Source organism: Ranitomeya imitator, chromosome 1, assembly GCF_032444005.1.
Source record: "Ranitomeya imitator isolate aRanImi1 chromosome 1, aRanImi1.pri, whole genome shotgun sequence".
Lineage (NCBI taxonomy): Eukaryota > Metazoa > Chordata > Amphibia > Anura > Dendrobatidae > Ranitomeya > Ranitomeya imitator.
In genome coordinates, this window is record NC_091282.1 from 507,925,801 (window position 1) to 507,944,486 (window position 18,686).

At 40.5% G+C, this 18,686-nt stretch overlaps 1 protein-coding gene across 1 annotated transcript in view; it reads right to left on the reverse strand.

The window, feature by feature from the left end:
- MUSK (muscle associated receptor tyrosine kinase) overlaps window positions 1-18,686 on the reverse strand; it is a 331,368-nt gene that overhangs the window by 194,325 nt on the left and 118,357 nt on the right. Inside the window, exons 3-4 of the mRNA XM_069745513.1 lie at window positions 9,029-9,180; window positions 3,002-3,129 (exon numbers count right to left, since the gene is read on the reverse strand). Coding sequence (XP_069601614.1) covers window positions 3,002-3,129; window positions 9,029-9,180 — 280 coding nt within the window. The remainder of the gene's footprint in view (window positions 1-3,001; window positions 3,130-9,028; window positions 9,181-18,686) is intronic.

An 18,686-nucleotide genomic window follows, 5' to 3' on the forward strand; every position in this document is an offset into this window, starting at 1 on the left:
TGGTGAGCACTTTGAACCCCCAAGTGCTTCACAGACGTTTACAACGCAGAGCCGTGAAAATAAAAAATCATTTTTCTTTCCTCAAAAATTATGTTTTAGCAAGCATTTTTTTTGATTCACAAGGGTAACAGGAGAAATTGGACCCCAGTAATTGTTGCGCAGTTTGTCCTGAGTATGCTGGTACCCCATATGTGGGGGTAAACCACTGTTTGGGCACACGTCAGGGCTCGGAAGTGAGGGAGCACCATTTGACTTTTTGAATACGAGATTGGCTGGAATCAATGGTGGCGCCATGTTGCGTTTGGAGACCCCTGATGTGCCTAAACAGTGGTAACCCCTCAATTCTACCTCCAGCACTAACCCCAACACACCCCTAACCCTAATCCCAACTGTAGCCATAACCCTAAACACAACCCTAACCGCAACACACCCCTAACCACAACCCTAACCCCAACACACCCCTAACCATAACCACAACCCTAATTCCAACCCTAACCCTAAGGCTATGTGCCCACGTTGCGGATTCGTGTGAGATATTTTCGCACCATTTTTGAAAAATCCGCGGGTAAAAGGCACTGCGTTTTACCTGCGGATTTTCCGCGGATTTCCAGTGTTTTTTGTGCGGATTTCACCTGCGGATTCCTATTGAGGAACAGGTGTAAAATGCTGCGGAATCCGCACAAAGAATTGACATGCAGCGTTTCCGCGTGGTATTTTCTGCACCATGGGCACAGCGGATTTGGTTTCCATATGTTTACATGGTACTGTAAACCTGATGGAACACTGCTGCGAATCCGCAGCCAAATCCGCACCATGTGCACATAGCCTAATTCTAAAGGTATGTGCACACGCTGCGGAAAACGCTGCGGATCCGCAGCAGTTTCCCATGAGTTTACTGTTCAATGTAAACCTACGGGAAACAAAAATCGCTGTGCCCATGCTGCGGAAAAACTGCACGGAAACGCAGCGGTTTACATTCCGCAGCATGTCACTTCTTTGTGCGGATTCCGCAGCGGTTTTACAACTGCTCAAATAGAAAATCGCAGTTGTAAAACCGCAGTGAAATGCGCAGAAAAACCGCGGTAAATCCGCCATAAATCCGCAGCGGTTTAGCACTGCGGATTTATCAAATCCGCAGCGGAAAAATCCGCAGAGGACCAGAATACGTGTGCACATACCGAAACCCTAACCCTAGCCCTAACCCTAACCCTAACCCTACCCCTAACCCTACCCCTACCCCTACCCCTAGCCCTAACCCTAACCCTACCCCTAGCCCTAACCCTAGCCCTAACCCTACCCCTAACCCTAACCCTACCCCTACCCCTAACCCTACCCCTAACCCTAACCCTATTCTAACATTAGTGGAAAAAAAAATTTCTTTATTTTTTTATTGTCCCTACCTATGGGGGTGACAAAGGGGGGGGGTCATTTATTATTTTTTTTATTTTGAGCACTGAGATAGATTATATCTCAGTGATCAAAATGCACTTTGGAACGAATCTGCCGGCCGGCAGATTCGGCGGGCGCACTGCGCATGCGCCCGCCATTTTGGAAGATGGCGGCGCCCAGGGAGAAGACGGACGGGACCCCGGCTGGATCGGTAAGTATGATGGGGTGGGGGGGGACCACGGGGGGGGGGGGTCGGAGCACGGGGGGGGGAATCGGAGTGCGGGAGGGGTGGAACGGAGCACGGGGGCGTGGAACGGAGCACGGGGGGGCTGGAATGGAGCACGGGGGGGTGGAACGGAGCACCGGGGGGGGTGGATCGGAGTGCAGGGGGGGTGATTGGAGCACGGGGGGGTGATTGGAGCACGGGGGGAGCGGACAAGAGCACGGGGGGGAGCGGAGCACTGGACGGAGGGGAGCCGGAGCAGTGTACCGGCCAGATCGGAGGGCTGGGGGGGCGATCGGAGGGGTGGGGTGGGGGCACACTAGTATTTCCAGCCATAGCCGATGATATTTCAGCATCGGCCATGGCTGGATTGTAATATTTCACCCGTTATAATGGGTGAAATATTACAAATCGCTCTGATTGGCAGTTTCACTTTCAACAGCCAATCAGAGCGATCGTAGCCACGAGGGGGTGAAGCCACCCCCCCTGGGCTAAACTACCACTCCCCCTGTCCCTGCAGATCGGGTGAAATGGGAGTTAACCCTTTCACCCGATCTGCAGGGACGCGATCTTTCCATGACGCCGCATAGGCGTCATGGGTCGGAATGGCACCGACTTTCATGACGCCTACGTGGCGTCATGGGTCGGGAAGGGGTTAAATAAAAAAGAATCTAGACATGTTTGGTGTCTTTGAACTTGTAATAACCTGGATAATCATAATGGCAGCTCAGTGTCAACATTTAGTGAATATGGTTAAAGAAAAAAAAAGCAAATCTGGAATTGCACTTTTTTTGCAATTGCAGCGCACTTAGAATTTTTTTTTCCTGTTTTCCAGTGCATGATATGGTAAAACCAATGATGTTGTTCAAAAGAAAAACTAGTTTTTTAAAAAATAAGCCCTCAAATGGGTATATTGATCAAAAAATAAAAAAAGTGATGGCCCCGGGAGGAAGGGGAGCAAAAACTGGGAAACGCAAAAAAGGAAAACCCTAAGGTCAAGAAGAGGTTAAAATAAAATATTGTGCTAAATGTTAGGTATTACTCTAATTTTTGACAGAGTCAATATTTGCAAATTTACACTAATAAGAAATAAGAAACTCGTACATTGCCATTAAATTTCATTTCCCCCTAAACCTATACTATAAATAACATTTCTCAGTAAATGTATAGTAACTCCACAATTTATCCTGAAAATGTATTCATCATTGATTATTATTATTATTATTATTATAACACCATTTATTCCATGGCACTTTACATGTGAGGAGGGGTATACATAATAAAAACAAGTACAGTAATCTTAAACAATACAAGTCATGACTGGTACAGGAGGAGAGAGGACCCTGCCCGCGAGGGCTCACAATCTACAAATATGATAGCAATGCTTACCTTAACAGCATTTTCTCCTTTAATCCATGATACAGATGGTTTGGGATTTCCCAGGTTATTACAAGGCAGGACTGCTTTTACTCCTTCTATAAGTTTTACATTCATTGGTGGGCGGGTAATTTTTGGTTCTGAAAATATAAATAAATTGTAAAGTGCTGCAAGATATGTTGGTGCTATATAAATAAAGATTATTAGGAAATAAAAACTACAACATAATAAATAGAAACACCAACAAAAATTATTTTATCTTCATTAGATAAAATATGGAGCTTTAATGTGATGGATAGGAGATCTCTGGTCCATAAATGATTATCTGAGAATGTACAATGAATATTCAAAGTCTAACAATTAATAAAAGTATTAATCATTCATAAAGTATGAAAAAATTGTTAAACTTACAGCAATCAACTAATAAAGTTCTAAAGTATGAGACTAATACAAAAGTGTTGCCTCCATGCTCATTTTTCTTATATAAATGACATATGTATATGTTTAATTAACAGTTGAATATAAAACTAGTTAGTTCATGTCTAAAAATAATCTTATATGTTCTAAGTATATTATTTTAAAGTCATTCCATGAATGCTGAAAAACTTTTGCCCAGATGCTCACAACTGTTTGCCTAGACGTTGTCAGACATTTGACATCTACTACCATTGTAAAAAAGAACTAAAACATATACTTCAGCTGATGAAGACGAGGGACGGTTGTACACGTTGGCTAGCTTTCCAAGAACTGGAGTAACATATGGCTGGTTATCATGCAGAATGCACTTAAGTATACTGTCATTTCTTTATGCCTACACGTATTTCTACCCTTTATTTGTTTAGATATGAAGTGGATTAAGATAAATGTATAATAATAATTATTTAATTGCTCATTAACATACCCTGTGGGCTGATCTTTGTCCCTATAATGGGTTATTCTGACTTATACTTCTATAAAAAAAGGGCAGAAAATTAAGAATTTTGGTCATAGATTGTAAGCTTGTGAGCAGGGCCCTCACGCCTCTTGGCACCTTTTGAATTACTGTATCTATTACTCTGTTAAAGGGAACCTGTCACCCCCAAAATCGAAGGTGAGGTAAGCTCACCATGATCAGGGGCTTATCTACAGAATTCTGTAATGCTATAGATAAGCCGGCGATGTTACCTGAAAGAGGAGAAAAATAAATTAGATTATACTCACCCAGGGGCGGTCCCGCTGCGGTCTGGTCAAATGGGTGTCTCTGGTCCGCTGCGGCGCCTCCCATCTTCATTACAAGACGTCCTCTTCTGGTCTTCACACCGCGGCTCCGGCACAGGCGTACTTTGTCTGCCCTGTTGAGGGCAGAGGAAAGTACTGCAGTGCGCAGGCAAGGTCAGAGAGGCCCGACTCCTGTGCACTGCAGTACTTTCGTCTGCCCTCAACAGGGCAGACAAAGTACGCCTGCGCCGGAGCCGTGGCGTGAAGACCAGAAGAGGAATTCTTCTGATGAAGATGGGAGGCGCCGGAGCGTACCTGAGACACCCATCCGTCCAGACCAGCAGCGGGACCGCCCCAGGGTGAGTATAATCTAACCTCTTTTTCACCTCTTTCAGGTTACATCGGGGGCTTATCTACAGCATTACAGAATGCTGTAGATAAGCCCCTGATGACGGTGAGCTTACCTCACCATCGATTTTGGGGGTGACAGGTTCCCTTTAAGTCTTTATGGCCTGTACAAATCACCTTTGAACTGTAAAGTGCTGCAGAAAATGTTGGTGCTATAGAAATAAAAATTATTATTTTTTCTGTTGAAGTGTAAAAAGCAGACTACCGAAGCACAAAGGCGAACACCAAAAGTGGATCTATCGCATGAGAAAACTGGGAAACTGTCATCAGAAAAAAAGCTATTGACCTGCAGATATGTGGTCAAACTGCAGGTTTCTAGCGTTATTAACCTGCCCAGTGCCCGCACTTAGCTCTCTGACTGAGCCCGAGCCTGCACCGCCCCAGTGACTGAAACCGGGATACTGCTGGGGTGAAAAAAGTTTATTTTCTTCCCTAAGCATTTGGCCAAGTGCAGGCTTCAGGCAATGAATAAGACCATTAACCCGATATCTGCAGGTTTATTGTGCATTTTTTTCTGGTGGCAGGTTACCTTTAACTATTTGGAGAAATATTTTATATTACAAAATTCAAAACATCATTGGACTGCCATACCCAAAATTCAAAACATGTTTTTGTGTTCACTCCATCAACCCTGTTAATTTTAAAGAAATTAATAACAGCAAACATAAATGAATTAATGAATAAAACAAATAAAAAAAAAACCTCAGTGTGTTGTTTAAACTGCGTAATTTTGCACAAATTCAAAGTGAATGTATATTTTATTCTAAACATATTTTTTTAAATGTCTTACGTTTTATGAAAGTATTGAAAATGAAATATTCCAGTTTTTATACAGGCAAGAAAAAAAAGACAAAAGGCTAGCATTTCTTGATTTTTGCAGATCAATTTTCAGCTTGGCTGTACAAAGTTGGCTCAGCATTGGCACCTCAATATACATACAGCAAGTGAAATAAGTTTTGAACAAGTCACCATTTTTCTTAGTAAATATATTTCTAAAGGTGCTGTTTGCATGAAATTATCACCAGATGTCGGAAAGAACCTATCAAATCCAAACAGGAAAAGAAATCACACCATAGATGTCCATAAATTAAGTTATGTGTAACAATGAGAAATGACACATGGAAAAAGTATAGAACATATGAAGAAAGAGAGGTGCAAAAAGCCATGGAAAGTCTTTACACCAGCTTAAATCTATCAGTAATTGAAAGCAATCATGCCACTTATAATATCAGTTGGTTCAACTCATGGCCTATAAAAAGGTGTTGTAATGCCTGCTGCAGTGCAGTAGCACCCAACCTCCACCAGGGGGTGTGAGTGAAGGAAAACAGGTATACTCACAGTGAAATCACAGAGCAGCAGGCAGGAGCCATTAGGTGGCAAAAAAGTAGTCAGACAAAGCAAGGTCAGCAACAGAGATGAAATGAAGTACCAGAGGTCACAGAAGTACATGTGGTCAGAAACAGGCCAAAGAAGTCAGAGCCGAACGGGAGCAGAAAAGCTAGAAACGCAAGACAGTGAAACAGGTCAGAGAACAAGCCGAGTAAAATACCAAGGGTTCACAATACGGAGAGTGAGTACAACAAAAAGTGAAGTCTTAGGGGAACATAGGAATGGGACCTAGGTAAATGGGCAGAGCATAAATCAGTGTATAACGGGTCAGCTGCTCAAGCCAGAGACAGGAACTTTACCTGACACTGCTTGCAGGTAACAGCAGACTGAAATAGCCAGACAGATCCCAAAATGAGGCAAGGAAGATTAACCCCCGCATGACCATCCCTGGGAGAGAATAATCAGAAACAAACCCAGGACTAGATCATGACAAGGTGTCTCATTACCAAGGTGCCACACACGAAACATCTCATGATGGATAAAATCAGTGAACTGTCTCAAGTCCATTGCAACCTTATTGCTGTAAATCATGCTGATAGCATTGGTTACAGTAGAATTTCTATACTACTGATGGTTCCAGTGATCAGTATTGGGGCAATAATGCGCAAGTGGAAAGAAAATAATTTCATCTTAAGCCAGCCATGACAAGGCACTCCCTGCAGGATTTCATACATTGGAGTGAAAAACATTATCAAAAAAGTTGTCCAAGAGCCAAGGACCACCTGTGGAGATCTACAGAAATATCTGGAACTAGCAGGTACAATTGCTTCAAAGAAAACTATAAGTAATGCACTCAACCTCCATGGCCTGTATGCAAGCTCACCATGCAAGACTCCATTAATGAAAAAAGCATGTTCAAGTGTGTTTAAAGTATGCTCAATAACATTTAGACAAGCCTACTGTATGAAATACAGGGAGAATATAGTCTGGTCACATGAGATCAAAATTTAACTGTATGTATGCTATAATGCACACCATATTTGCAGGCCAAAAGGCACTGCATATCACCCCCAAAACACCATAACAACAGTGAAGTTTGGAGGTGGGAATACCATGGTGTAGGGCTGTCTTTCAACACATTGCACTAGCAAACTTCATATAAATAAAAGATCAATAGACAAATGTACTGAGACATTATTAATAAAAATCCACTGCCATCTACCAGTATGATGAAATTGAAATGAGGATGGACATTTCCGAAGGACAATGATCCCGAATACACAACCAAGGAAGCTCTCAATTGGTTTCAGAGAAAGACAATAAAGATGATAGAATGGCCCAGCCAATTACCTGACCTGAATCCAATAGAAAATTTATGTAAGGAACTAAAGCTCAGAGTTCATAGAAGAAACTCATGGAAAATTCAGGATTTCAGCAGTGATTGTGCAGGAGAATGTGGCAAAATTGCACCTGAGCAATGCATTTGTCTAGTTTCTCCCTACAGAAGGCATCTTAAAGCTGTAATCACCCACAAAGAATTTTAAGCAAAGTATTAAATACATTTGAAGACTACATCCTGCAGTAACCACCGATCCATCAAACCACTGCATGACCAGCTCTGCCCTTGCCTATTGTATCCTTACCCATCCCTTGTAGATTGTGAGCCTTTGTGGGCAGGGTGCTCTCTCCTCCTGTACCAGTCATGACTTGTATTGTTTAACATTATTGTACTTGTTTTTTATTATGTATACCGCTTTTCAAATCTAAAGCGCCATGGAATAAATGGTGCTGCTATAATAATAATAATAATAATAATAATTTTAGTAAGCGTGTTCATGTTTCCCTGTGTCATTTCTCAATATTACGCATAATTTAATTTATGGACATCTATGGTTTGATTTCTTTGCCTGTGTGGATTACCAACATCTGGTGAGAATCCATGTGAATAGCACCTTTAGAAAATTGGTGACTTGTTCAATACTTATTTCACCTGCTGTGTTTAGTTGGAAGGTGGGTTTAGGAGAGATAAGTTATTTTTTTGGAAGGACAATTATATAAGAATAGGTTACAGGTATATATCCAATGCCAGCTTCTTGGGGGTGCTGGCTGTATGCCAGTTTCTTCATTTAGGCTATGATCACATATCATTGTAACATACATTCAGAGGCGCCATGCGAGCTTATGCTTGAAGCCCTACAAAGCAGTATTCAGGTGTATCTGATGATGGGGTAATTGATTATAACTATACAGAGAGTGTCACGGTGTCTTGGTACGTCTTGGTGCTCTCCTCAACTTTGCCAAAAATTATGTCTTACAGAGCACACTTTGACTCGGTCTGCATCATTAATAGTCAATGGCCCCATTAGAATTTTGCAAGCCATCGGACATAAGCCTGTTTGGAAGTAGTAATTGAATGTATGCTAAAACCCTATCTGAACATAGCCGTAAGGTGATTTCACATTGCGTCTTGTCACCCATTTAGTGACCCTGTCGGGCAAACAGGCTGTAGAGCAAACGCGCACTCTGACATGCATCATTTCCAGCATATACGTCTACTTCGTTTGTTATGACCAACTCCAGTAGTTCTATACGCACCATTGTAGACTACAGCAACATCGCCGCATACATCCAAATCTTGCTTTGCGGGGGGGGAATAAGACATAGCCTCAACGGGGTTATTGACTGGGTGCTAAAATTCACTTTTCTGTTTTTTAACTGCTATTCATTGCAGCTGTCATAAAGCACACATGACAAAGCACACAAAAGACATCTAAGAAATTATATTGCCTCAAATATAACCACTGCTAGGAAAAGATAAAAAAAATATTATATCCTTTCTACATACTTAAATCTAATGAATGAATCTAAAATGGAATTGATGATGTACTCCAATTAATCCTGCCAAATACTCTCTAAAAACAATTAAACAAAGCTATAACTGGAACCCAGAGAATCTATTCTAGCTCGATGCACACATATGCAGAGCTGGATCAATTTCAGATATTTTGAAAGCATTCAAGGACTGACAGGCTTGCTAATTTGGTTTTAAGGAGTGAACAACTGTTGGCACAGACTGAACTCATTTTTATTATCACTGACACTTACTCATTTTCACTTGCAAAGCTCCACAGCTTTTTGCTGGATCTCCAACACCATTTTTAGCCAGGCAACAATAAACACCGTCATCACCTTCCTCCACACTTAGAATGGTCAAGAGTTGCCCGTTTTCTCGAATGCTGTAACGTGTATCAAACAACCTGTAGAAATAGTGTAAATTCTAGTTGTTAACAACTGGATGATTTTTATTGTCATTGTACGTATTTATTATTAAGCCATAACTATGAGTCAGTGCAATGCGTTGTGAATAGTGTTACTGCGATTTACATGCAACCATGTGTAGTTGTCATCTCCATATATAAAAGTAACTTATCCTAAGGGGCACCACAGAAGATTTTTTATATTTTTATACTTTTGATTTACTGGATTTGGTATAATTAAACAAATGCCAACATAGTTGATTTATATTACTGCTACAATGACAATATCGAAACATTCATGTTGCAAACTTGGCTTGAGTGACAAATCTCTCATATGCTAGGAAGAGACCTGTCAATCAATCCAAACTGCATGAGGACAGCATGACATAGAATCATCCAGATGATGTCTCCCCTTTCTTGGAAGCAACCACAGCATTTCAGAATAAAACCAAAGAAGATTTCCTCCAAAATGCACCTGATTTAAAGCTCATGCAGAGGACCGTAAGAATCGGACAAGTGCTATCTGTCACCTTGACAGATCATCCCCATATTATTCTATTGGGCCATGTACATGTTCATTTTTTTATTACGCAGAGCAAGCTAGGGAGCAAAAATTGCAGTATGCCCAAGTTTGATCCGATATTCAGATCATATTCAGCCATGCTAGTCAATGAGTGTGTATAAAACATCAGACTGTACTGGAACGACATCCAAGTGTGGTCCAATTTCCATGGACTGACAGTATAGAGAAAATAGAAAAAATGTTTTCATCCATCTTCTCATCCAAGACAATTGGATAATCACACTTTAATGAAACTCTGATCAGAATTTGATCAGAGTGTGATTTTCATAATCGACCCGATTCTCTTGGATGAGAAAACATACAGCCTTCTGCACCTAGCCTTATGCTGCACATGGTTCAGCCATAATAAATCTCCTGAAAAAAATTATTTTATATTTTTCCTATACAGGAAAGAATAATATAAGTTTCATTTCTGCTTCCCCTTCTTGCACTTGATTCCATTTTTGTTTGTTTTATTGAGTTAGATCTATGATTGGAAATTTCTGTAATACAAAAGTGATGCTTGATCTGTGTATCTACCATATCATGTTCGGAAGCGGTAAAATGGGATAGAATGGCTTTTCATTTATACGCATCCCTCAGCTCCTAGAGATATGGACACTTCTACATAACTGTTTTGACAAGTAGAAGGTGAGCAAACGGAAAATGTTCTGCTCAGCTGTTCTGTGCAAGCACAATTTAGATAAACTCAATGGAAACACATGTACGTGCTGACAAGTGCCAAAAATCTATTTGAAGAACTTATTTGATTTCTTTTTTTTTTCAATTCTAGAAGAAGATTAGGGAGAAAAAATGCACACAAACATTAAAAGGTGTCAAATTTGTATGTATATTATTTTATTTAAAAATGTAGCTATAATTATAATCCTCAACATTATAGTTATAATTGTGTTATAACTGTTTTCTAGCTTTGTATCACTGCACTTTGCTATTAAATGTATCCTTCATTGAATCCATCATAATGTCACTTTTCTCTTTACTGGAGTAGGGGATCACTAAAAAAAATATGTCAAGCATAAAGTTTTTTTGTATGTATTTATGTATCCTTCATGCAACAGCCAATTTCTGTTTTTTGTTTTTCCCCTCTTTCTTCTCAGAGCCATAACTCTTATTTTTCTCCACACATTGACATATGAGGGCTTGTTTTTGCAGCATGAGTTGTACTTTTGAATGTAACCTTTCATTTTACCACATAGTGTACTGGAAAATGGTAAAAAAAATTCCAAGTGTGGTGAAACTGTGAAAAACTGATATTGTGTTTTGGGAATTGTTTTTACGGAGTATATTTGGTGGTAAAAATTACCATGCAAGATGCTTCTCATCAATACAATTACAATAATACCAAGCATAACCAGTATTTTATTGTTTTATTGATGGAAAAAAATCTGAAATTTTACACCAAAATCTTTTTGGGTTCTGTTCCCATTTTCCGAGTCCCGTAATATTTTTATTTTTTGGCCGATGGAGCTGTGTAAAAGCTTATTTTTTGTAGAGTGAGACAAATGTTTTTATAAGTACTATTTTGGAATAGATGAGACTAAGAATGTAATTTTGTTGTTTTTGAATTTTTTCCATTTATGATGTTTACTGATCGGGTTAACCCCTTAATGACCGCCGATATGCTTTTCATTGGTGGCAGTTAAGGGTAGTTATTCCTCAGTGCAGCTTTTTAACGACGCCGAGAAGTAAGTGAATAGCGCTCCCAGAGTTGGAAAATCTCAGGGGTCTCAGCTACCAGGGGGGAAACTGAGACCCCGGAGAACATGATTCGGGTCGGTTTATACCGTTCCCAGTGTTGCGATCGCCGTTATTTATCGTACAACGGCAACCAAAACAAAAAAGTCAATTTTCCCATTTATTTCTCTCTCCTCTGATATGATGCAGCATATTAGAAGAGAGAAAGAAATAGGGTCCCCTGAGCCCCCATGGTACCTCCAGCATCCCTGATACCTGTGGCTCTGGAAGAAAATGGTGAGTGCATGTGCAGTGCGCCCACCAAGATCGGCCTGCCAGCACCTGGCAACAATAGGAGATTTATCCTATTACTTCATTTTGATCATTGTGATAGGCCGTATCACAAGGTTGGGGTTGGGGCTAGAGTAGGGTTGGGGTTGGGGCTAGGGTTGGGGTTAGGGTTATGTTTTTTGTTATGGTTGTGTTGGGGGTAGGGTTGTGGTGTTAGGGTTAGGGTGGTGTTTGGGTTAAGGTTGTGCTTAAGGTTATGTGTTGGTGTTAGGGTTGGGCTAAGGGCTGTGTTAGGGTTAGGGCTGTGTAGGGTTGGAGTTAGAATTGGGGGTTCCACTGTTTAGGTACACCAGGGGGTCTCCAAATTCAACATGGTGCCCACCAGTTGATTCCAGCCAATTTTGAGTTCAAAAAGTTATACAGTGCTCCCTCCCTTCTGAGCCCTGCCCCCAAACAGTGGCTTTCCCCCACATACGGGGTTACTGTTGTACTCAGGAGAAATTGGACAACAAATTTTGAGGTCCATTTTCTCCTGTTACCCTTGGGGAAAAAAAGTTTGAGTCTAAATTATTTTTTTTTAATAAAAATGTAAAATGTTAATTTTTTCCTTCCACATTGCTTTAGTTCTCGTGATGCACCAAAAGCATCTTGACTGTGGTTTTGAGCTCCTTGAGGGGTGCAGTTTTAAAATGGTGCCACTTTGGGTATTTCCTGTCATATTGACCCCTCAAACTCACTTCAAATGTGAGGTCGACCCTAAAAAATTATTTTGTAAATTTTGTTGTAAAAGTGAGAAATCGTTGGTCGACTTTTAACCCTTATAACTTCCTAACAAAAAAAATGTTTCCAAAATTGTGCTGATGTAAAGTTGACATGTTGGAACTGTTATTTATTAACTATTTTGTGTGACACAACTCTCTGATTTAAGGGCACAAAAATTAAAACTTGGAAAATTGCAAAATGTTATACATTTTTATCAAATTTCCATTTTTTTTTTTCAGATATAAGCACAAGTCATATCAAAGAAGTGTTATTACTGACATGAAGTACAATATGTGACGGAAAAAACTATCTCAGAATCAGTGGAATAAGTTGAAGCGTTTTTAGAGTGATAAACTCATAAATTGACAGTGGTCAGAATTGTAAAAATTGGCCTGGTCATTAAGTACAAAATTGGCTCTGTCACGAAGGGGTTCATTGTTTTTATATTTTGATAAATTGTACTTTTCTGAACTTGGCTATTTCACATGTGTTCTTTTGTTTAATATGTTTATTTTCAATGGAGATAAAGGAGGGTGATTTGAACTTTTATTTTATTTCTTTTTTTAGATTCTTTAAAACCTCTTTTTTTACTTTTTATTGTTATTGTTAGATTCCTCAGCGGAGTTGAAGATGCGATCTTCTGATCGCTTGTGCTATATACTGTGATGACACAGCATTGCTGCATAAAGCGGAAATCATAGTGTTTGAAGCTCGGCCACAGGCCGACCACTGGCTGTCATGACAACCCATCTGAGACCATCGATCACGTCCCAGGCATGCTAATGAGCATAGATAATAACATGAACGCACAATGGCACATGTTAAATGCTGCGAACAGAGATTGATAGAGGCATTTAACAGGTTAACAATCTCGGGCAGAGCACTGCTCCGCTCGCGATTCTTAGGACAGGTCCTGGCTGTAATACACAGTCATCACCTGCTGGGTATGGGGCGGACAATCTGTGTGACCCCGCTCCATACACCTGCTCCCAACATGTGCCGTACATGTACGGCGGGTGTCATGAGGGGGATGTATTTTTTGAGATGTGCTATTTCTTAAGACATTTGCTCAGTATAGTAAGCAAGGCAGACAGACCCCTTTTCTAGAAAATTGTAATTGGGTATGTTGTGCACTGAGCCCTCGGTGTAATTTTGTAATGCGATGTGCCCATTTTTTCTGTCCACATTGTGTGACACACAGCTGAAGCTGAGTGAGTAGTGACAGGCAGTGACCGGTAGCATACTGTAAGTCACAGAGTTGATGCAGTGTGTGGGGCCTGCTACCAAAGACATCAATCTAAATGCATGATAAGAGCCCTTCCGTGGCTGCTGATTACAGTTACTGTTTCCCAGTGGCCATTTATTCGCTTTCATTTTTAATCTAAGCCTTCCAAAAGCCATCTACAAAGCCAAGATGAGTTATATTCCATAATTTACAGGTAATTTACAAAAAAAAAGAATTAAAACAGAATAAAAATGTGCTTTGTGTCATCATATCCTGAGTCCCATAACTTTATATTTTTGCTATTTGTCATGCATGAGGGCCTATTTTTCAGAATGAGCAGTAAATATTCTGTATTGTGGTTAACCCCTTCATGACCTTGGGATTTTTCGTTTTTCCGTGTTTGTTTTTCACTCCCCTCCTTCCCAGAGCCATAACTTTTTTATTTTTCTGTCAATTTGGCCATGTGAGGGCTTATTTTTTGCGGGACGAGTTGTACCTTTGAACGAAATCATTGGTTTTAGCATGTCTTGTACTAGAAAGCGGGAAAAAAATTCCAAGTGCGGTGAAATTGCAAAAAAAGTGCAATCCCACACTTGTTTTTTGTTTGGATTTTTTGCTAGGTTCACTAAATGCTAAAACTGACCTGACATTATGATTCTCCAGGTCAGTATGAGTTCATAGACACCTAACTTGACTAGGTTATTTTTTATCTAAGTGGTGAAAAAAAATTCCAAACTTTGCTAAAAAAAAAAAAAAAAATTGCGCCATTTTCCGATACTCGTAGCGTCTCCATTTTTCGTGATGAGGGCTTATTTTTTGCGTACCGAGATGACGTTTTTAATGATAGCATTTTGGTGCAGATACGTTCTTTTGATCGCCCGTTATTGCATTTTAATGCAATGTCGCAGCGACCTAAAAAACGTAATTTTGGCGTTTCGAATTTTTTTCTCGCTGTTTAGCGATCAGGTTAATGCTTTTTTTTAATTGATAGATCGGGCGATTCTGAGCGCGGCGATACCAAATATGTGTAGATTTGATTTTTTTTTATTGATTTATTTTGATTGGGGCGAAAGGGGGGTGATTTAAACTTTTATATTTTTTTTATTTTTTTTCACATTTTTTTAAATTTTTTTTTTTACTTTTGCCATGCTTTAATAGCCTCCATGAGAGGCTAAAAGCAGGCACAACGCGATCGGCTCTGCTACATAGCAGCGATCTGCTGATCGCTGCTATGTAGCAGAAATGGAGGTGTGCTGTGAGCGCCGACCACAGGGTGGCGCTCACAGCCACCGGCGATCAGTAACCATAGAGGTCTCTAGGTGACGGGGTCTGCGATGATGTCATTTCCGGAAGCGGTAGTTAAATGCCGCTGTCTGCGTTTGACAGCGGCATTTAACTAGTTAATAGGTGCGGGCAGATTGCAATTCTGCCCGCGCCTATTACGGGCACATGTCAGCTGTTCAAAACAGCTGACATGTCCCGGCTTTGATGCGGGCTCACCGCGGAGCCCTGCATCAAAGCAGGGGATCTGACCTCGGACGTACTATCCCATCCGAGGTCAGAAAGGGGTTAATATCACTTCATCATAATTTTATAGACATTTTTCACAGCATTTAAAGCATTATGCAGGATAAATATTGTGATATTTTATTGGTTTGCACTACAGTAGTATGGATGTGGCAATATCTTTTTTTTTATTTTTCTTCACAGATTTGTTTTTTTACAAATTATGATTGGATAAATGGTGTGATTGTTTTAATAATTTTTAAACTGTATTTTACATTTTCCTTGTTCCGCTAGTGGACTTGAACCTATGATTGCTTGATTGTACACTACACTAGTTTCACCTGCCTATAATGTTTTTAGTTCAAATCATTTTTCAGAAACAATAATATGATGCACATTAGGAATGTTTTATTGATAAGTTATCTTAATGTGCAAATTGTGCAAAACCTTCATGATTAAGAAAGCTCACTTTATTAGGCTGGTTTCACATTTGCGGTTGTGTCCGCAAGGTTTCTGACGCTAACATCCACATGCATCTTGATATCCTATCTTTAACATTGTAGACCCAGGTGCATGCTTATTTTGGCGGTGTGCGGCTGGGCACGGCTGAAGCACCATGTTAGAATTTTTTGGGCGTCAAATTTCCGCCACCAAATGCATGCGGACGGTTGCGGAAGGAATGTGTAAAAAATGCATTACAGTCGATGGGAACGCGTAGGAACGCAAGGACATGCGTTCACTTGTGTTTGCACAAGGGTCTATATACAGAAATATCATGAGACATGCCCATTGGGCGTGGCTTGTGTCAAGGAAATTCTCTTTGAAACATTTTTTCCTAACAAACACATGTGCATAAACAACGCAAACGCATGGAAACGTGGCTTTTTTTATCCATCATGCGTAAGATGATGTGGATTAAAAACGCAGCGTTATCATGCATTTGCATGCGTTTTGCCATGCGTTTGCGGTTGCATATGAAACGCTGCGGACTCAACCACAAATGTGAACCTAGCTTTAGACATGCATTAAAAAGAAAAACATTCCAAAGACATCTGCAGGCTACAGCTACATTGAGTAGAGCCTTTTTACCTGCACTTAGCCACTCAGTTGTATAGTGAGGTTTTCTGTGTGTATATTATTCGATATGTATTAATTGTGTACACTGTATGAGTTCTTATACTCATGTATAACGTGTATATAACTGTCAGTGTAAGTGAGAAGGGCCCCCATTCGGAAGGGGGTGATGGAGCCTTTAATCTGTTATGGGTGACTGGGGCCCCCCATCCTACTACTACTACTGCTTAATAAGGGTACCCACACTCACACTGACAGCTATATACACCCATTATACATGAGTATAAGCTTTGATACTCTGTATACACATGTACACACTCACATTTACTTACAGCTGTGTGGGATGAGCAATGGACCCTCAATTAGTTATTATAACCTTATAGGTGATGTAGAAGCAGAACTTTTCAAACATTTTCTATAACAGTGGAGAGTTAGAGAAACTTCTCTTTCTATAAAATTAAAGCCATAGGTGACTTTAAGGCCACAACTCTCATCCCCCATCTCCATCGATAAGTGCTCTTTCACACATCAGATTTTTTGGTAATTGTGCTATCCATCATTTTTGCAGATAGAGCCACAAAATAGTTATGAATATATGTCAGTTTTTGGTCTGAGTCACAGATCAATAACCCCTATAGAAACCAATTTATTGCCATTGTATTTCTCGATTTATTGATCTAGTATTTTACTAATATTACACTGGTCACTCTGCTGCATTATTGGGTAAGTAGGGGATTGTGGGCCAATCTACTAGAATAGCACCTTTTACTGTTACTATTTCTTGTTTGATATGTGGTTCTGTATTGAGAAGTCGAGTTGACTTCCAGCACTTACATTGATGACTACACGCTATGATTCAAACCTTTTTAGTGCTGCAAATATAAGAGATTTGCTGCACTATAAATACCAGCTCCAACACATCTGTCGGCATTCTGGTCAGCCTCCGCCTATAACAATTGAGAATGGGCATGGATGTCTAACATTTGTGTGGCTCTCCAAGACTTTGAAGACTTCACAGAGTTGATGAGTGGCAATGACGCCATAGTCAGATCAACTATCCCGTTTTGTGCCTGCTTAAACAGTTGCTGTTCACAATTAAACATGAAGCTTTGCATGCAGAGCAGTAGGGGATGGAGAAAGACATAAAACAGAGAGATTGTAGCCAGCCTAGCCTCATTTCATCTGCTCAGCACAGATTGGGTATCAATGAGGAGGTGGATGCTGAGGAAGAGTAACTGGTGGCTACCGCAGAAGGCTAGTAGCCACATAACCTTTGTCTGGTCTTTCCTGTGTGGATAGGCTGAGGATGGGAATGAGGAGAGAGGGAGAAGGAGGAAATGGAGAGTCATCATCATGGTGTATGCAAATTGCCTCTTCAGAGAAAAAGAGGACTTGAGCTCTATAGCGCCACCTGTTGGAAGTAGAGATCCTACAAATCACAATCAACCCTTTAACGAGTCTTGCAATATGACGTGTTAGCTGAATGAAGCTTGGCTGCTGCCTTTCCCATGTCCCTCACGTTACATTCATCTTGGCCAAAAGAGTTCTAGTTGTTCACCCTGCTAGAACCACACTGCAAGGAAAACTTTGTGTCTCTTCTTCCCGAGGCTGAGAGATCTTCTAAAATGGTGCTATATCAGATGGCAATTGTGGAAAATATGTAAAAAAATTCACATCAGACAATGCTAGTGGCAGGGGGCAAGCTCCCTTACCTGACCAAGGGGGAGGCCAGGGAGATACACAGCAGAGGTAGGGGTACACTGTTAAAGGCCCAGGGCTTGATAGCAGAGTATTTTTGACAAGGAGGGAAAAGTTTTTAAAGATGGTCAAACAATAGCTGGCCAATCACATCAGCATACTCTCTAATTACTATGCGACTTTCAACTACTGGGTCTCAAAGCTAGACTCCTGACATGAGCTGTCCCTCTATGCCCCATGTTCTGCTGCCTTTATGCTAGCGTCTTGTCTGAACAGGTTTTTAGCGCTGTTGGGGGGTTGGTCATAACAGACTGGCACTTTTGCCTGTCAACAGAGAAAGCAGACTGGCTCACGCTCATAAAAATGAGCAAAGCCTGGATTAGTCCACACTTTTACACACCACCACATGTCAGTAGCACATAAAGTGTTTGTAATATTCCATATGTTAGTGAGGCATGCCAGTTTTTGCTTTTCAGTGGTCTATGGAAGACCATTCCTCATAATCTTTTTCTGGCTTTGCATTTTCTGCAGAGCCTTTATAACTTGATAAATACATAAGCTACACATTCAAAATATTTTAGTTCAAAACTTTTTTATGGATGCAATGACTCATCCATGCAATTTAACATGGTTACTGTTGCATTATGGTGGTATGTAAAACTTACAAAAATCATAGAAAAATATTTCAGGATG